Raw genomic sequence first — 18,762 nt, forward strand, 5'->3', positions numbered from 1 at the left:
TTGGCACAGCCAAGATACTGCGCAGAACCCTCAAGCTCCCAGGCCTCTGGTAGAGGACCCGAGCTCAGAGGATAAGAACCACCCGCGGTGGGTGAGAAGGGAATTTTTTTATATATATATATATTTGAATATACATTGTAGATTTAATTCAAATCAAGTTGAATTAAATTTGTCCCATAAAGAAAATAAATATTCTTATTCATATAATTCACGTTTTGTGGATGTTGTTGTTGTGGCAGAAAGGATTATCTGTAGTAGTCAGTCTTGCATTCAATCTGAATAAGCCTCTGACTGAAGACTGTTACTGTAAGACAGTTTTATGACTGTAATAAATCAACGGCTTATCATCCGAGCAGCAGAGATGATATTTCACAGTAGCATGTCCTGGATGACACCATCAGTTGTTGGTAAGCACTGCTAATCCACCTCGTTTGCTTTTGCCGCTCCTCTTTAAATCCGGGCAGAGAGACACTTCAGATCGTTTGAACTTCCTCTTTCTCTCTCTGCTCTGCATCCATGCATCCTCCTTTCCAACTCCACCGGGATTTGGGGTCGTAGGTCAGGTGTTATTTGAGTTCCGAGATGATAGTCAACTGCTCCAAGGTGTAGAAACAACACCCGGTTGTCACGGTTACGCATCACAGCGACAGTTATGGTGTGTAATGAGAAAGTAAAGATGTCAGAACAAAAATCCTTCCAGCTGCATCCAAACCCAGACATGATATTTTTAAAAACAATGCCACATGTCAAACAAAGAAATAAGAGTTTACAAAAAACAGACAGCATCTAGGATGTTGTTCTATGTTATTAGTTGGCCTGGATGAATCAACATTACACTCAGAGTAATTTTGGTAGACCAGACACTCCTTATAAATAGATATAAAGGACAGATACATGTAAAGGACTTTGCTTTTCATCTGTTCTTGAATTTTCTTAAATCAGGTCATGATTTTTAGATCTTTCAGCCTTCTTCATGTTGTCCTATTCAAGTGATATGTGGAATCCATAAGTCAGGCAGTCATCAGACTGGGTGCGGCAGTGGAACAAACTTATATTTGTCTGACATAAATATTGATTTAATGATCTAAAACATATAAGTGTGATAAAAAAGCAAAGAGCGTGGCCTGTGTGCAGCAGGTTCTGTTTGATCAAAGTCGCCCGGCTCCCACTGAGCTCTGGGACAGATGTTACGCATATTTTCCTGTTTGGCTGCAGAGTAAAGGTTGCTTTGAGGATGAGCAAACACCTGAATGACTCTGACACAACAACATGAAGAATACAGTGAAGATTATTATTAGTGTTTTAATATTTCCTTGAAATTGCTGAAATTTTGTTAATTCTGTTTGTGTGCTTTGAGGTAAATCGTGACGCCGTTTTTTTATTGTTTTAAAATGTTAACGTTGTTGAGGCGGTTGATTTCAATATGTGTTTTGATCTAGTTTGTGTTTTAAGGGTTAAGGATATTTCTTTTTTAGTATTATTTTTTATGATTCTATTGCAATGTTTGTGGTGTTGAATGTTCTGAGGATCATTAAATAAACAAACACAAAGGTTTGGAAATAAAACAATCTGAACATAAGTTGCCATCTAAATCTGGGAAAGGAAACTGAAGCTAATGTGTGGCCTGCACAGATAATAAGCATCTGATGCAGGTTTCAACATGTAAACTGAGACGTTTTTTGTTTTTTTTCAACCTTTGGCATTTATTTTGTTTGGAGTGATGGAAGAAAATCCACATTTTGAATGTTTTTCACTGGATTCTGCGTAGAATTAACCAGTTTTATGATTTTGATTATCAGGTTTTAACCAGATCAAGAAAGCTCACATGTATATTTCTGATTTATGGTGTATAGTTTAATCAAAGACACTGAGAGTGATTACATTTTAACTCACTTTCAGCTTTGCAAAGCATCACTACACCCTGATGACTTTGCATGTATCGATTTTGGCTCAGAAACTACTGATAATTAGGCTGTTGACTTCATTTACAGACTTATTACATTTTTACAAACATCTACATAACGGCTCATATCTAGTCACATGTAAATGAGCTGCATTTCACTTATTTACTTTGATAGGTTTACTATATATTTTTTTATTTAATTTTTTTAATATCAGACAAACATTTAACAGACCTAAATCACAACAGATTTGGAATATTATTAAATTGTTTCTTATTTTTTTATTTGAAATATTCAGAACTGACATTTAAATGATTCAAAGTTTGACTTTGATCAGCACGAAGCCGTTTGATAACATTTGATCATCAAGATTGTTTTCTTCATTGTGTGAATCCTCACATTATTGATTACATGTAATAAAAATGTTTAAAGAGTTTCTGCCAGACATTGCGTACAATAAGTGGTCGTTTTTTATATGGGCCACATGGGCAGTTGCCCAGGGCGGTACTAAAAAGGGTGGGGAGTGGGGCGGTTAGATCTTTGAGCCACCAGATAAGAAATTATACTTTTTATCAGGTGTGTTTTCAAAAACGTTTTTATTGCTTTTATTTGCAATAATTACACTATAACTTGACATTTTCCAGAATTTAAAATATTTCTTGTATTTTGATTGGTTAGGAGGCAGCAGGAGGGATTCATGCAAGAACCGCCACCGCCTGCATTTTTACTTCTTGTAGAGTCCACCTAATTTTTATTTAAAATGTTATAGCATTTCAAAAAGTTCATAATCTCATATATTAAACCCAGTGGAAGAAAAGCAGGACCACAGCATCACCATTCCTCCACCGTACTTAACGTAGGACTTGAGCTACGTTTCACATCGGATTCAGCAGTAAATATGCAGGGAATGGTTTTGGGGACTTGGTGATCCCATGACGCCATTTTTGTTTTTCTAACAATAAGCTTTGAAGATTTTCCTACCTCTCCTCATGACAGAAAGATAAAATCCAGTTCTTGTCCAAACTTCTAATTGCCTAAAAACCTGGTGACTGTTTGTGCCTTTTATTGCACCAACGAGCTTCTGCAACATCTGGAGGTGAGTCTGATTGATTTTGTTTTAATTCAGTCACAGTTGAAGGTTTTCAAACATTTACAGCCTGATTGAGTTGACAGAGCAGCATCTTTCAAGATTCTCTGCTAAAGTTACTGTCACAGTTCTTGCTGTTTCAAATGTTTTGAAGTCCACAGTAAAAGTATTCATAATTTTTTACATTTTTTCCACTTTTTATCATGTTACAATGACAATATTTGATTCATTTTATTGGAACAAAGTAGCAAATTGTTGAGAGGTGGTAGGAAAATTCAACACATCTTACAAATAATAATCATTCAGCCCAAAAAAGGCTTGCAGATGTAATCACAGTCACAAAGCGGCTCTACAAATGCACCCCACACTTTTCAGATTTTTACATAAAAACAAATTTACAGACCAGATAATTATAAAATAACTTTCTTTCCGCTTAATCAAAATTAGCTTTATTGGTCAAAATTGAACAGCACATAGATATAAAGTATAAACATAAGAAAGGAAATAAAAAAAACAATTATCCATCCATCAGATGCTGATTAGCATCTCAAAAGCTCAAATAAAACCTGAACTACGACCACAAATTGTTGAAAAATGAGGCTTTATGGGTGCAGAGCAGGACCAAAGAGCGGAGAGAGGAGGAGGAAGTTCACACCAACCCTGACTCCAACATCTCTTACTTTCTAAACATACAGCCAGACGGAGACTTAAAGACCAGTGGCAAAAGCAAACGATATGGACAATCAGTGCTTGCCAGTAACTGATTGTGTCATTACTGTGGAATGTCACTTCTGCTGCTTGGATGTTGAGTTTCTGTCTCATGATAGTCATGAGGCAGAAACAGTTTTCAGTCAGAGGCTTCTTCAGATGTGCTGTAAGACTGACTGCTACAGGAGACGCTTCCTGCCCACAGCATCACCATCCACAAGGACTCCTTGAAGATTCTTGGATAAATTAATGGATCAATTAATGGCATTAATTGATCATTTCCAATCTGATGATTAATATTTTTTTACTTATTGTTTTTGGTTGTTATGTTTCATTTTGGATATTTAAAATATCTTCCAGTGCCACTGTTAAGTGTTTACAAAATGTAAGTTTATTGATCTTTGAGGGGGAAAACTACTCATTTATTACTTGAAAATGGTCTCAAATAGGCCGCTGCCATTAAGCAATAAATCAGTTAATCGCACAATAAATTGTTGCCATTTGTATGATAGATTGATTTTTTATTTTCGCTCTCTTTCTACCAAAAACTGGGTGAGAAAAGTCTTCAGTTTGGTGCTTTGGTCTGAACTAGCCCCCTTTTTAAGGACAACTTGTTTACATAAACTTCACAACTCAATTTTATTTACCATCTGTTTTATTCATTTTATAAGCTTAAAATATCTTCCAGTTCCAGTGTAAAATGTTTATTAGAATTTAAAGTTTATTGAACTTTGAGAGGGTAAGCGTGCATTATTATGTCATTACTATTATATTACTTAAAAATGGTCTTGATAATACACAATAACTTCTGGGACCATTTTTCTTCAAGCAAAATTCGTTATTGTGACAAGTCTTTGACTTATTACAACATTTAATTTCCCTTTTTTTGAATAAAGTATTTTTAACAGTATGAGTTGATTGCAAACCCAATTAATTAATTGTTTTAGTTAATCAATGTAAAATAAAATGGTAATTGTAGTTTTAAATAGGCACGGTGACACTTTAAACCATGCAGGAAGACCTAGAAGTTGCAGAGTAACAGCTGTGTGGTTACATGTGCTGCTACCACGCTGACAGCTCAGACACATGCAGGTCAGTTAGCCTTCTGGAGCAAAGCTCGGTCCTGGAGCTGAATGCAAACCAGCCACACGCTCAAAACTCATTCATAAACACACACAACCTCCCGCAGGTACTCACATGCTGCCGCTGATTAGTCGGTTATCGGTAAGAGACGTGGATCCGCTGCCAAGTAACCGGACACCGAGTGTACACAGCCGACAGTCAGGCAGTGTTTATGGGTCCACTTCCTCTATTGCTAATGAGCTCTGCCTCACACACCTTCACAGACACGCTGCTTTGCAGGAAGAGGGAGATATGTGAGCTTGAATGTACACGAACTCTTTCTCTCTGTGTCTCTCTCCCGCTGTGGGGCTCACGCAGCTTCACGCAAGCAGAAGGAGTCAGTTCGGGACGGCCGAGCTCCGGCTCTCACACTGTCACTCTCACCCTGCTGGCTCACTCCCTCATGTGTTAGTAAAGGAGCTAGGACTCTTGGAGCTAGGTGCTAACTGTCTACTGCGGCTAACGTAGCTAGCAGCTGGTATCCTCGTTCTCCTTCTGGCGGATGTGGCGGACTGCCGCTGCGCCTGTCTTCTATTTAATCTCTCTCCCTCTCTCCCTAAGCTTTCATCTCTCTCTCCGTTTGGCGTGAGGCAGCTAGGCCACGCCCCCTTCCTCCTGCTCTCAGCCAATCACAGGGGAGGTTGGAGTAGCACGCGGTGAGTTTAAAGAGCACCAAACGTTCCAACATCACGTCGGTCACGTCACGTATTTAGAATAACATTAAAATAAACGAATAAGCAGGCACGTGCAGAGGGGGGGACGAGGGGGGCTTGAGCCCCCGCCCTTTTTATCCTTGATGCCCCTAATGCCCTTTTTGAGGGTTTTTTAAATTATTATTTTATTTTTAATCTGTATGTCAGAAGGCCTGTTTGTGCCCCTCAGCAATAATATTTAGCTAAATGTAATAATTTAGTAAAAATAAACCAGTCTGGCTGCCCTCAGTCTAATAATGACTCTCAGAGCCTCCATGTTGTTCAGAACCGGGTCCATGGTGAGGAGGAGGGCAGATCTGTGTCCTCTAACTATCAAATTATGGGCAAGAATATTTTTTCATGCACTGGTTTGTGAATAAAAACGTAGGTCTGATGTTGACGTTAGAAGAACTGTTTCTATTTATATTTTTATAATCGTCCTTGCAATAGCGGGACAAAATCCGCCTCGCCCCTAAACACAGAAATGCTGCAGAGAAACTTCTGACTTTAACTTCATCATTCTGCTAGAAGTCCGATTCGCTACAGGCAGCTTGAGTCGGTCCACCGACAGATATAAAGAATATCTGTCTTTATATCAGACATCCTGATATAAGACACGGTACCGACTGTCACCGTGAGTCGCAACGCAGCTCTGATACATGGGAATCACATGTGATTTCCATGTGTATCACATGTGCATCACATATTTCCACATGTGGAAATGTGTATATCACATGGGAATCATGTGTAATTTTACCACAAAATGTTCCAAAATCACACAAATACATGTGCTTTCACATGTGATTCACATCTTTCACACATCAATCACATGTAAAAAGTTGTGAACCACATGTGGTTTTCATGTGGTCACATGTGAAAGTCATATGTGACTTTTTCATGGGATTTTTTTGGTAAAGGTTTTCCCTCAGTGATTAATGTAAAGACAAGCTCTTGTAAGCCTTGTGAAAAGGTTGGCAGTGTGTGAAAGATGAGAGCATCTCAGGATCATGAACCAGCTGAAAAGGAGAAGATTTGATTACAGGAGTTTAAACTGATCCTTTGTGCTGCTGCTTTTGAAAGTGGACAAAAGACTACTACACCTTTATCTCAAAAATCTTGTGATTTATTCCAGCTCTATACGGATTCCTTCTAAAATGAGATTACCATTGTTACTTTCTGGTGTTGCCCTGCGACAGACTGGCGACCTGTCCAGGGTGTACCCCGCCTCTCGCCTGGAACGTAGCTGGAGATAGGCACCAGCAACCCTCCCGACCCCATTAGGGACAAAGGGTGAACAGACAATGGATGGATGGATGGACTTTCTGGTGTTTGTTGAACATCTGAGAGTTTAGGGAAACCAGGAACAGGCTGGATAAAAACCTGACTTTAAAATGTTTTGGTCAAAGATAAATCTCTCTGATTTGTACAGCCAGCGTGTTACACAGTGTCTAAACAAATAAAGACAAGAATGATTGCTTCTCAACTCCTGTTTGTTCTCTTATCAGCTTTAGATAGGAGTGTATGCGCCACTCATAGGAGGACACTTTCATCTTAGCCAGAGTTACGACACAGACAGAAATAAACGTGAAACATGACCCCTATTAAAGGGAGATGGTATTATTTATTCTCCAAGCACATACTGCTATTTTAAAACAATCAAGTCAGTATGTTACTCTCAGTTGTTATAACTTAAGAGAAATTTGATGTTTCAATTTGATGCTTTGAAACTGGGTTCTGTCTCTTTAAGAAGCTCCTGCTCTTTCAGACTCTCCTCCTTCAGCAGGTCATCACAACAATGTCTCTCCGTTTATAACTAACGAGAAGAAGCTCTTGCTCTTTCAGAATGAACGACATTCAGCAGTAGTCTGAAATGTAGTTCATATGATGACCTCAGCAGATGCACCACCAGGTGTTTGCTAATGGCTGCTGCCGCTAGTCTGAAGATTGGAGCTGAAAGGAGGAGCTTTCAGGAAGTAGGCGGAGCTTTGTGAAAGCCTGTTTCCACCCTGAATGGTTGCCATGGAGATTAAAGGTTTATTTTAACCATGCAAAGAATCAAAGCAACACTGTTTTTGACAGTATAAAATAATATAAAACTCCAAAAACTCAATTTAAAGAGTAGTTTTTAAATTTTTCTCATAAGTATCTCCATAAAAACAACCTAAACAACTCTTATTTATCCTATTTACTTTATTGCCAAACTTGATAACACGCACAAAGGCTGTTCATGTACCTACCTGACCATTAATCCGTCACGGTCATAAGACCCTATTCCAACTTGTAAGAGGTTGCGTACACTGTGGACAGGTCACCAGTCCATCACAGGGTCAGCACAGACAAACAAGAAAAGCAAACGTACAGAGTCGCTCCACAGGGCAGTGGCCCACTAACCCAACATGCTCCTGTTTGGTCTGTGAGCAGCTGAGACCGCTGAAGCCTTTTCATGGTGCTAAAGGCCGAGACGATGGGATTAGTTTAAAAGAATATAACAAGGGAGTTTTTCTTTAAATGCTCTGATTGTTGGCTGATTTTTTTCTCAGCCTGTTGCAATGTTGAACTTAGCAATAAACTGACATTCATCTGTAAAATTACATTTAGTTTTCTGATTTACAAGATATATTTGAACACATTCTGGCAAGATCTTTGATATTTAATGAAACTATTTACTGGCTTATTACATTAGTAAAAAAAAAAAATTAAGGACCAGAAAATATTTACCTGTAATAAAGTAGACCGATTCAGGAATTTGATTGACGTGAGAGTGAGACCTCCTGTTTGTATGCAAGCTTTGTTATTTTAAGTTAAACTTAAAAATGCTTTATTTATCCCAAAAGGAAATTAAATGTTGTCATTCGCTGCTGGTCATTGTTTTGTTTTAAAGTCACTAGATTTGTGGCTGATGGCTTTATTAATAAAGGACTGACAGTTTCCAGCTCAGCTTGTTCAAAACTAGATTTGGGTGGAAAGCCGCCCAGTCTGGCCCCGCCCCTCCAAACAGTTGGCTCCGCCCACTTTATTTGGGGGTGGGGCTACGTCACACATTAATGACCACAAGAATCACTGATCTGTTGCTGCAGAAACACAACCGGCGTGATGGTGCCACTCTGATAAAAAATGTATCTATTATAATGAGATAATTATAATTTTATTATGAGATAATATCTCATTACGATAATATAATTATCTCACTATAATAAGATAATGATCAATATAATGATCGAGATCACATATCTGAACCTGAGCTACTCCAACCCGGGGCGCCTGGTCTACCAGGTTTACTATGAAACGATGAGCAAGTCATCATGACATGAGCAAGAAACAAATAAAATACAACACAGCTTAAAGCTGCAGTATGAAATGTTTAATAAAATATATATTTTTACAAATTTGTTGAAATTGTCACCTTGTAATAATCTGTAAAACAACATCAAGGATCTCTGACTTCTCAAAGCCAGGAGGAAGATCTTAACGCTGTCAATCACCCTGTGTGTGGTGCTGCTCATCCCTCCTTCCCTCATATACCCATTGCTCTCTGCTACACCGCAGCTAGCATAGCCTATCACGAATGCTAAGGCTAGTTAACATGACCACCAATGACAGCAGATTAAGTTTTGGTGTAACTTTAAGTTGTTTTTATGCCATTAACAGATTGAGCAGCAAGTACATCAGATTGATTGACAACACCAAGACCCTCCTCCTGGCTCTGATTGGTTGGTTTTGGTTGGTGCATTTTTTCAGAGAGCAAAGATCGATCTTTTTATAGATTATCTGCCTCATTTTATCCTCTCACAACATGGTGACAGTTATTACAAACAAGTAAAATTTATTTTAAAAAAGTTACATACTGCAGCTTTAATATGACGTGTAACATTTGAACTTCGCAGATTTAAAGGTGCATAAATATATTTTTTCTGCATAACATATCCAACAATGTTTTATTTTCTCTAACACTACCTCATGTTTTTGTTTCAGACCCTTAAAAAGCACGCAGATCCACCGTGGAGCTCCATCTCCATGCATGTCACAACAGTAACCTAATTAAGCAGGCATGTTTTATTCACTGTCACCGCCCTGTTCTGGGAAAAATGGGAGAGCAACACATGGGAGACGCTGGGATTGGGCTTTTGGGGGCACATGCTCAGTCATTTGGCAAAGAGTTGCTCCCTTTGAAAAGGTGAATGCCAACTGCTCAGTAACCTCTCTGTTCATTCTCTCTCTGGATTCCCACTCGGCTGCTAAATGCAGCCCCCCTCTGTCTGTCAGAAAAGGCCAACACTGAACTCTGCTGCTGCTGTTTCACCAGGTTTCCTCCTACTTTTGTGTTCACAAGAGATTGCTAGCTATCGCTTCATTTTAATACAAAAATCGGCATTATTAAGTGAACACAGGATTTAGCTGCAGAATAAAGGCAGCAGCACTTGATTCGTTCTCTGAACACTGCAAAAAAACTAAATCTTACCAAGTACGTTTGTCTAGTTTTTAGTGCACTTAAGACAAAACTAACTTGTCTTAGCTTGTTTTAAGTCTGTAGTTCCTTAATATTGGTAAAAAATAAATAAAGTAATTTTTCCCTTGTTATAAGTAAAATAAACTGACAATGATTTAGTACTTATTAGGACTTATGAACTTAAAACAAGATCCTATATATAAATTTAACCATATTTAGATAAAGTAAGATATTTGCAGTATAAATAAGACTAAAACTACTTTGTAAGATTCTGTGTTTTTGCAATGTTCAGTGGGAGGTGCACTGTTAGAAAGTGAATGAAAGGAGGGCAGACAAGCTATGTTGGACTTTTGTCAGAGGGAGGGTCTACTTTTATCTGCATACATGCAGATCTGTGCACAGATCATGAATCTATGCAAACACAGTTATCACTTTCTCAGATGTAACCCTTAGAAAGATAAGGTCAAAGGGCACAGAGTGTCTTGCAACACTTCAGCAAGAGCAGAAATGTGCACCCGGTAGTCCAGGAGAAGAAAATGCTTTTACGCAACAATAATAAAACTACGTTTTATGCTGCAAGATTCAAACGAATCATGTTCGCACAATAAGAGATGTTAACCATCAACAGGGTGATTCTGTTGATGGTTAGAAATTAAAGTTAGAAATGAAACTGTGTGCTAGTGTCAATATTGGCCCATTATGTGGTTCCATGAACACTGAAAACATTGTTCATTCATTCGGATCCCTGCTATTGTTTCGCAACCTGTCGACATAAAGGAGCCAAAAAAAACGTAAAATAAGAAATAATGAGGTCACATTTTTATTAAAATCTCAGATGAATGACAATGACTTAAATATGTAACAAATTTGAAGACAAAATTTACAACAAAATCCCAACATTTAGTTGTTAAAATGTTTTTTTTGTGTGTTTGTTTTAAGTAAAAAAAAGTCTGAATAAAAAATGAGGTTGAATTAAGCACTAAGTTTGATAGATAATCAGAGTATTGGTAGTAATGCTACTGCCAGCTGAGTGCTTCCTTCCCCTCCACCGGCCCGGCTCCCACCTCCTCCTTCCCGTCTGGGACGCAATAAAAAGAAGACATGTCTGGAAGAAGGAGTCCAAAAGAGCTCCACGGCTGGTGGAAAGGTGTGCTCGGGTCTTTTCGACTTGAATCACACGCATCGATACTGTTCATGGCGATCAGATGGGAGTTTGCAGGAGTGATGTTGCTAAAGGTCACACCTGAGCACGGATCCAGGAGCTGGTTAGGATTGACGGCGCCGCTGTTGGTCATGACGTTGTGGACGCTGTCAAGGTTGCTGATGCCGTTTGCGGCGAGGCCCTGGGTGGAAAACGCCTTAGCTGGAGAGGCCTGGGGTTGGAGCAGGCTACTTCCTGGGCTGGGGATGAGGCTGGCGGGGCGGCTGAGCGCGAGACGCTGCGTGAGGAGCTGGTGCTGCAGCCGCCTGTCGGTCCAGTCCTCCTGAGGCTGCCGGTGGATCTTCATGTGAGCATTCCTGGATTTGATTTTATAGAACATTCTGGAGAAAAGAGAGGACACAGAAGATTTAGAATAAATCTAAACCATGTGTTGGGCTCGCCCTGGAGGCAAAGGTAGGGGTTTTGTATTGGCAGCTTCTTTTAAACTGCAAAAACAAAATCTGACCAAGTATGTTTGTCCAGTTTTTAGTATGTTTGAAATAAGACAAAACTAACGTACAAATAACTTTTCAGCAAAAAACAGGAGTTATTTAAAGGGAAACTATCATTTTATACTTCCATCTGGGTCTCAACCGCTTCTAAAAACAGCCTAAGCAATAAATAAAAAATAAAAAAACAACCAGTTTTTGATTAAAAGTTTATGTTTTTTGGTGTCTGGAAAATGACCCGTTTCAAAAACCTTCTGAATATAATCTCACAAATCAGCAGGCACTGCCCCTCTCCTAGTAACCCCAGTAAATAAGTAAGTAAATAATTTCCTAATATTGGTTTTAAAAAGTACTAGTTCCTCTGATGTTATAACTTATAACTAGTTTAACTAGTATCTTTTCATCAATATTAAGAAATTATTAACTTAAAACAACCGCTTACATCTTGGTAAAAAAAGTTACTTGTAAATTAGCTATGTTGTATTTCAAGTGTACTAAGATATTTGCACTGGAAACCAGACAAAAATCTGTGGCAAGATTTGGATTTTTGCAGTGTAATAAAGCTGGTGCTACTCACTTGCCACACAGCTTGCAGGGGAAGAAACTGGCCAGTGAAGGAACAGGAACCGCCTCTTCCAGAGCAAACGGCCTCTCCAGTGGCTGGGAGAGGGGCGTCATCTGTGAAACACAACAACTTATGAGCTGGAAAGCTCCGACTGACTCACTACGTTGCATAATCATAAAGCACTTCACTCAGTTTCTGAATGCTCGAGGCAAAACCATTTTTGCAAGAGTTTTTTTCTTACGCATTTCTGCAGCTCCTCCTGCGCCTCTCTGATCTCCTCCTCTTTTTGCTTCTTCTGTTTGTCCACCAGCTTTTTGCTCAGGTAGTAAAACTCCACGCACTGGGACACCGTCTTTGTCCTCACCTGCAACACGCAGCAGCAGAGTGTCCATGTTGTCAGACTCTGACTGAAATTCAGTGTTTAACAGAAGTTTTCTCTCCAGCTGAACGAGCTGCTATGCTGTGAGCAAAATGCTGAATCATTCACACCTGAACAAGTACGGGCATGAAAAACAAAACCCACAGCCAGAAGAAAAAGGAGGACAAATCCAAAAAATGATGAGCACAAAGTTACATTTAGTTTTGAAATAAAACTATTTTTTTATTTTTCTTTTATACAACAAACCTCCGATTGGTGCACCGTATAAATAAATAAAAAGTTAATTTCCACCAAAAAACTTTTTAAATTAATCCCAGAAATTTTCTAGAAAGAAGAAAATTTCTTGAGTTCCAAAAGTCAAAACCTTTCTAGAAAAAACTCAGAAATTTTGAGATTGATCTAAAAAATTTTAAAGAAAAAAACAGTGAAATTTCTGAGTTAAAAATGTGCTGGGAAAAATAAATAAATTTTGATATTAATCCAAGAAATTTACTAAAAAAAACATTGGAAATTTGGAGTTTCTCCAACCATTTATTGCTTAACTGGCCTTGAGAGGTTGAGCAGCTGAAGACTTTCTTCTGCCTACATCTCCCAGAATGCCGTGCATTGCAATGGATATTCCATATATATTAAATATTAAATTCTATCAGATGTTTTATCTATTAATATTGATCACATTTACATCGCGACATGCGTTATTGATTTATTGTCCAGCTCTAGTAAAGAATATCAGTGTCATTGTTTTACCGTCTTCTCAATGAGTGGAAAGTCTTTTCCATACGTCCCTAAAGCCACATGGAAGAGATTCTTCTCAGTATCTGTCCAGAAATCACAGCCTGTAGAGAGAAAAGGGGGAGGGGACACAGGGCCGCAGAAACAATGAAAATAAATACCACAAGGTCTTCCTATCATGCATGACATGCTGGGATGCAGATGTGATTACCTGCTGTGTGGAAAAACACACAAAGATATAATTTCATAAGTTTAATGTAACAGCTGCTTGAAGACTTTTTTTTAGACTTTTTTCTAAACAGATGATGGTCAGTAAATCTGTCAGGAACTTGAGATGTCTAAACACCAATAAGCTGTTTCTTTACGGAGCCGCTCTACTGTTACTTACAGGGAAAATACTCACCTGACTGACACACAACAATGTCTGCTTTGTTCTGGGCTCCTTGTGGAATTAAACGGGTGAGAGGATTGGATGTAAGTGGGAGGAAATTCAGCCTACAACAATGATTTCTACTGTACAAGCTGCAGAAACGGGTTCCTCTTTTTCACATGCATACCAATTCTCATAGCTGTTGGCAAATGCTTCAGGAAAGTTTTGCTCACCCTAACTTGTTCTGGTAAGTCTTTCCTGTGTTTTTAGTAAACAAAACAGGAAAGACAGCTTTACCTTTTGTCTGAATAAAGCATAAATATCTGGTTAAGGAGTTGGCTTGGTTCATGAAATCAAGCCTGACATCTTTAATGAGGCTAAATCGGTAAATTGAACAACAAACCTGAAATAGATATAAACATATTTAAATACACCAGAGATTTTGGCTGTAACATAATTAATTGTGCAAAGTGTCAGGTGGTAAGAGACCTTTTGGTAGCTACTGTATAGTTGAAGATAATACACTATTGGTATCTTAAAATATCATTTTTTATAAGTTTTTTACTTAAATGTCTAAGTATAAGACTTAGCCAAGCACATAAAACTTAAATGCACTCTGACTGTTGATAAGGGTTTAGCAGTAGGTAGTTTCCTTTGTAGAATTATGAAGATAAACAACCATTTGACTTGCTTGAAAAACAAATGTTTTCTTGTCTTTCCCATACTGAAGAGTGGCTAAGAGTCCATCTTGGAAAACAGAAAGTCAAGTATTGTTAGTTATTTTTAGGGAGAGCCAAAACGTTTATCACTGGTTTGTAAAAAAATATATATATATATTTTTTTTTCTGTGTGCTATAGTTCTTCAAAAACTAAAATCAAACGTTTGATGTCTTACATTTTACACTTTCGGATTTTGGAATTGCAATAAAAGATTAATTTAGCTGAAGTACTGACATAAAGAGGGAGACTGGGAGTTTACCTGAGTAGTGGTAGTCTGCTACTGGTGAGGGCTGTGAAAACAGCAGCATCTCCAAAGCGGCCTGCAGAACAAACAAATGGAAATTAATAAAAGGAAAAGATGCACAGAGCTTAGGAACGATTCATAAAGAAGGATAAAATGGGTAAAACCTTTAAAAACAAAAAAATCCCCTGAGAGACAATAAAACCATCTGTTCTTACCATTGTGTTCCCCTTGCAGTAGTAGAGACAGTGCAGCGCTAGCTCTGTGTTACTGCCCCCTCCTGGTAGGCAGCTGGAACTGCACATAGACAGCAGCTTCTCCACTATAGATAAAACACAAATAAAGAATTAAAATGTAAACTCCATCCAACTGGGGCTTCATTCAAGCTTAAATAAAGTTGACCAGCAGGTGTTGCAGCTTACCGTGGCACTGAACTTTAGCGCTCTCCTGCAGCTCGTCCCAGGGTTTCCACACCAGCTGCTCTGGAGGGGAGTCGTCCTCCGAGACCCAGGAAGCCGGACACTCACCGTCCCCAACGCAAGGAGGAAGATCGGCTTGGAAGTCTGGACCCACGTTGACATATCTGAGAGGAAAACACCAAACTAGTGACCTCTGAACCTTCAGAGCCACATAAAGGCAGTCACAAAGTCAGCCTTCTATCACCTGAGAAACTTCTCCGGGATTAAAAACATTAAAGAAACATTGATCATAATTTTTGATGTATGTTGGCTTGATGACTTTGGAGATAGCTTTTGAGAAAATGTAATGTTTGTTGCTTGTTTCCTAATTGGTTACTGTATTATGTTTTTATGGTGTAAAGGACTTTGAACTGCCTTGTTGCTGAATGTGCTACACTAATAGACCTGTCATGATTACAAGTCTTACTGGATAATAAATCTTTCTTAAATTATTGCAATAAATGATAACATTGTTGTTTTGAGACCATTTTCAAGTAATATAATAATGTAATGTAATGTATAGTAATGGCATAATAATGCAAGATCAATATACTTTACATTCTAATAAACATTTAACACTGGAACTGAAAATATCCAAAATAAATAAACAAAACAACAGAAACAAAAAAAATAAAATGAATTATGAAGTCTCTGTAAACATAATTATTCTTTTACACATGAGCTAACTGAGTCCAAAGCACCAGACTGAAGACATCTGTCATCCAGTTTTAGATAAAAAGAGAGAAAAGAGAAAAACAATAAATCACGCAAGTCTAAATAATTGAGTTTCTCTTAAATTATCATCATTTATTCACAATAAATCTATTGCAACTGGCCTAAATACAAGTCAACTTGTCTTGTCTGTTGCTGCGCCTCTTCAGCTAGAAAACAAGGTGTGATGTGTTGTAAAGCAGAAAGGCCTGTTTGTGTACTTTACTTACGATAACCCACATATCTCCTCCTCCTCTGGCCACGCTGTTTCTTCCCCCCTGTGGTGAACAGACGAAAGGGTCGAGAAGAGGCCTGTGGCCCTGCGGGAAGGATTGAGAAGCGGCCGAGGAGTGTAGCGGCTCCAATTCTGAGCCCTTTTGGATCGAAGGATACTTGGAAACGGCCTCCCAGTGTAGACGGGTTTAGCTTGTTCCTGCAAAAAAAAGACGAGGAGTTCACCATTACTGCTTCTTTATAATCATGCAAATGTAACAAACAGAGTAAAGTTAGATTTAGGTCAAGAGAGGAATAGTAACTTATCTTTGCATCTGAACAAACAAAATCATTTCCTCTCTAGAAGAGCAGAGATAACTTCCCGTTATGTGCCTACATGAGCCTCGTTCTACGGCAGGAACGACATCCCACCTTTCACACTCCATCCTCCTTATTTACACGCCTTATCTGTTAAACACGTCTAAAAATAAGGCTGTGGTTTTGGAATCTGTAGTAAAGTTGAAGCTCCTCCAGGTGCAGCGAGCGCCGCCTGCCTATCTGCTAACCTGTTTACCGGGTTTAGTTGATTAAAAATGATAGTAATATGCAAACATGGGCTGCAAATTTTTAAAATGCAATCTGTGATAAAGTCAAACTGAACAATCGCAGTGGCATGTTACGATTTTGATCACTTGCTTTCTGTGTCATAACTGAACAGTAGACATTCAAACTCAAACTGACAGCTTCTAGAATGGGCTGCTCCATTCCTGTGCTGCTTGTTTGCACAAAAACGAGTACTGGAAATCTTTAAAACATAAACTTTATACATTCCCCTGTTACTTGTTTTACCTGCCATAATTAGCATTTTCTGTAAAAAATAAAAACAAAAAGCTAAAATGTATTTTTTCACTGGAGCAATGTAATCTGACACTCCAGCTTTTAGAAATACGACTTTTAATTTGAGCAAATTTAATCAGCGGGGAAACAAGAAGTAACTGATTCTTTTAACCATCTACAAAATGGGAAAGACAAAAGAATCCTATTTGATTGGGGTAAATGTGTTGATCTTCATTACTGGAGAAATTACAACAGAAAAACAACTTTTATAAGTTAAGTTTGAAACAACTGGATGTCCTCAATGTGGCATTCCTCAGGGATCTTTCTTCGGCCTCTTTCTGTTTTCCACATACCTGCTTCTTCTCGAACAACATGTTTAGTTCCATGCCATTCTTTGTTGTTGATATTCCACTTGGCCTACCTAAAGCAGATATTTGTAGTTGTGCTAGCCATTATATAGCCGTCTTTCTAGAATTAAACCCGGAGAATCTCGAATTCAAGGATCACACTGATTATTTCAGTCGTGTCAGTCAAATAATATCATTTAGGTTGCTATAAATACAGAAGTTGGATTTTATTTTATTCAAATTCATATTTTATTTTATTATTTACTTATTTATGTATTTTTGCATCATTACATCAAAACAATTTCCTACCCTGTGAACTGGTTTACTGGCAATGGACAGAAAGTGATTCTGATTTTCCAATGAGAACAAACAAATTAGCAAATTTTACAAATGCACCCTCATTTTTTATGCAGCTAAACTAGAAAGCGGATAAAAAAACAAAAATCCAATAATTCTTTTAATTATTCTCATTGTTTTTTTACTGGTGCTGATAAAAACAAAACCCTGTACTGTACCTGTAGATGCTGTTGGTCCAGACTGACTGGTTCAGTCTTTATTTTCTGGGTCACTTTGTAAGTAGATACATTTTCCGTGGCTTCGTGATGCTTCCCGGAGAATGGGTGAAAGGGAAGAGAGAAAGGAGCATTTGAGGATGGACTGGTGGCATGGAGGGATGAGCGATGGGTTGAAGAAGAGTGGGATGACGGTTCGGGAGACTGGAGAACGTCACAAGTGGCTGAGGACATGAATTTAAAAACAAGGAGGGATTAGAAAAAGGCTAGAGAAACCTTGTCCCTCGGAAGCAGATCTGTTCACTCATTTAAATTTTAAACTGTCCTGTTATGCTTCCTTGAAAAGGTTAGGAGACGTCTGTTGGCTACAAAACATGTTCATTACATTTTTTAGCCTGCTCAGTTAAAGCTCATATTGAGCAGAATGAGCCGTTTTCTGGACCCTTGTCACTTTAAATTCAATTAAGCTGCTGCTGCTGGCCTCAAAGTTTACACTCCAACGTGAAAATGGCGGCAAACAGGTGAGTAATTATACAACTGTATGAAAAGTAGTAGTCTGAACCAAACACTTATCAGCAGCCACTGATAAGTGGGCGCATAAAACCAGCCCACAAAACATGCTGGAACTCAGGTTGCTAGGTGACCGGCTGGAACTCAGCTCAGGTTGCTAGGTAACCAGCTGGAACTCAACTCAGGTTGCTAGGTGACCGGCTGGGGTCTACTGGGGTTGCTAGGTTGTCGCAGTTTCAGTCGAATGTCACTTACCAGTCTTTGTGAAACTGTTTTCCAGAAACCCAAAAACGTAAACTTATTGCCAAAAAACAACTGAGTATTTTTTTAAAGTCCTTGGCCTGTTTTTAGAAGCAATAGCGACGCAAACGGACAGCAAATTTGGGTGAGTCTATTTAGTCTTTCTCGCAACAGATGTTAATTAAACTCTTTCAGAGTTACTTCAACAAAATATTTAGTTATGTAAACACTTGAAGTAGTTAATGTCTTGTTGAAATAATTCTGAAAGATTTAACAAAGTTCTGAGAAGGACGAAACGAACTCAGCACAGAGTTGATTTA

General features: G+C 38.5%; 2 protein-coding genes across 5 annotated transcripts in view; both read right to left on the minus strand.

Annotated features, from left to right (window-relative positions):
• pcxb (pyruvate carboxylase b) overlaps nucleotides 1–5,362 on the minus strand; it is a 369,757-nt gene extending 364,395 nt beyond the window's left edge. Inside the window, exon 1 of the mRNA XM_028039331.1 lies at nucleotides 4,894–5,362. Within this exon, the coding sequence (XP_027895132.1) occupies nucleotides 4,894–4,895 (2 nt within the window). The 5' untranslated portion in view covers nucleotides 4,896–5,362. The remainder of the gene's footprint in view (nucleotides 1–4,893) is intronic.
• A 5,399-nt stretch (nucleotides 5,363–10,761) lies between these two features.
• The window catches only part of LOC114157990 (transcriptional-regulating factor 1-like), a 31,400-nt gene continuing 23,399 nt past the window's right edge, over nucleotides 10,762–18,762 (minus strand). For all 4 annotated transcript variants that reach the window (XM_028039280.1, XM_028039282.1, XM_028039283.1 and 1 more), the window contains exons 3-11: nucleotides 17,696–17,916; nucleotides 16,014–16,216; nucleotides 15,037–15,197; nucleotides 14,833–14,936; nucleotides 14,633–14,693; nucleotides 13,299–13,387; nucleotides 12,414–12,536; nucleotides 12,185–12,285; nucleotides 10,762–11,499 (exon numbers count right to left, since the gene is read on the minus strand). In XM_028039280.1, coding sequence (XP_027895081.1) covers nucleotides 10,974–11,499; nucleotides 12,185–12,285; nucleotides 12,414–12,536; nucleotides 13,299–13,387; nucleotides 14,633–14,693; nucleotides 14,833–14,936; nucleotides 15,037–15,197; nucleotides 16,014–16,216; nucleotides 17,696–17,916 — 1,589 coding nt within the window. In that variant the 3' untranslated portion in view covers nucleotides 10,762–10,973. The remainder of the gene's footprint in view (nucleotides 11,500–12,184; nucleotides 12,286–12,413; nucleotides 12,537–13,298; nucleotides 13,388–14,632; nucleotides 14,694–14,832; nucleotides 14,937–15,036; nucleotides 15,198–16,013; nucleotides 16,217–17,695; nucleotides 17,917–18,762) is intronic.

The sequence above is a fragment of the Xiphophorus couchianus genome, chromosome 14, assembly GCF_001444195.1.
Source record: "Xiphophorus couchianus chromosome 14, X_couchianus-1.0, whole genome shotgun sequence".
Classification (NCBI taxonomy): domain Eukaryota; kingdom Metazoa; phylum Chordata; class Actinopteri; order Cyprinodontiformes; family Poeciliidae; genus Xiphophorus; species Xiphophorus couchianus.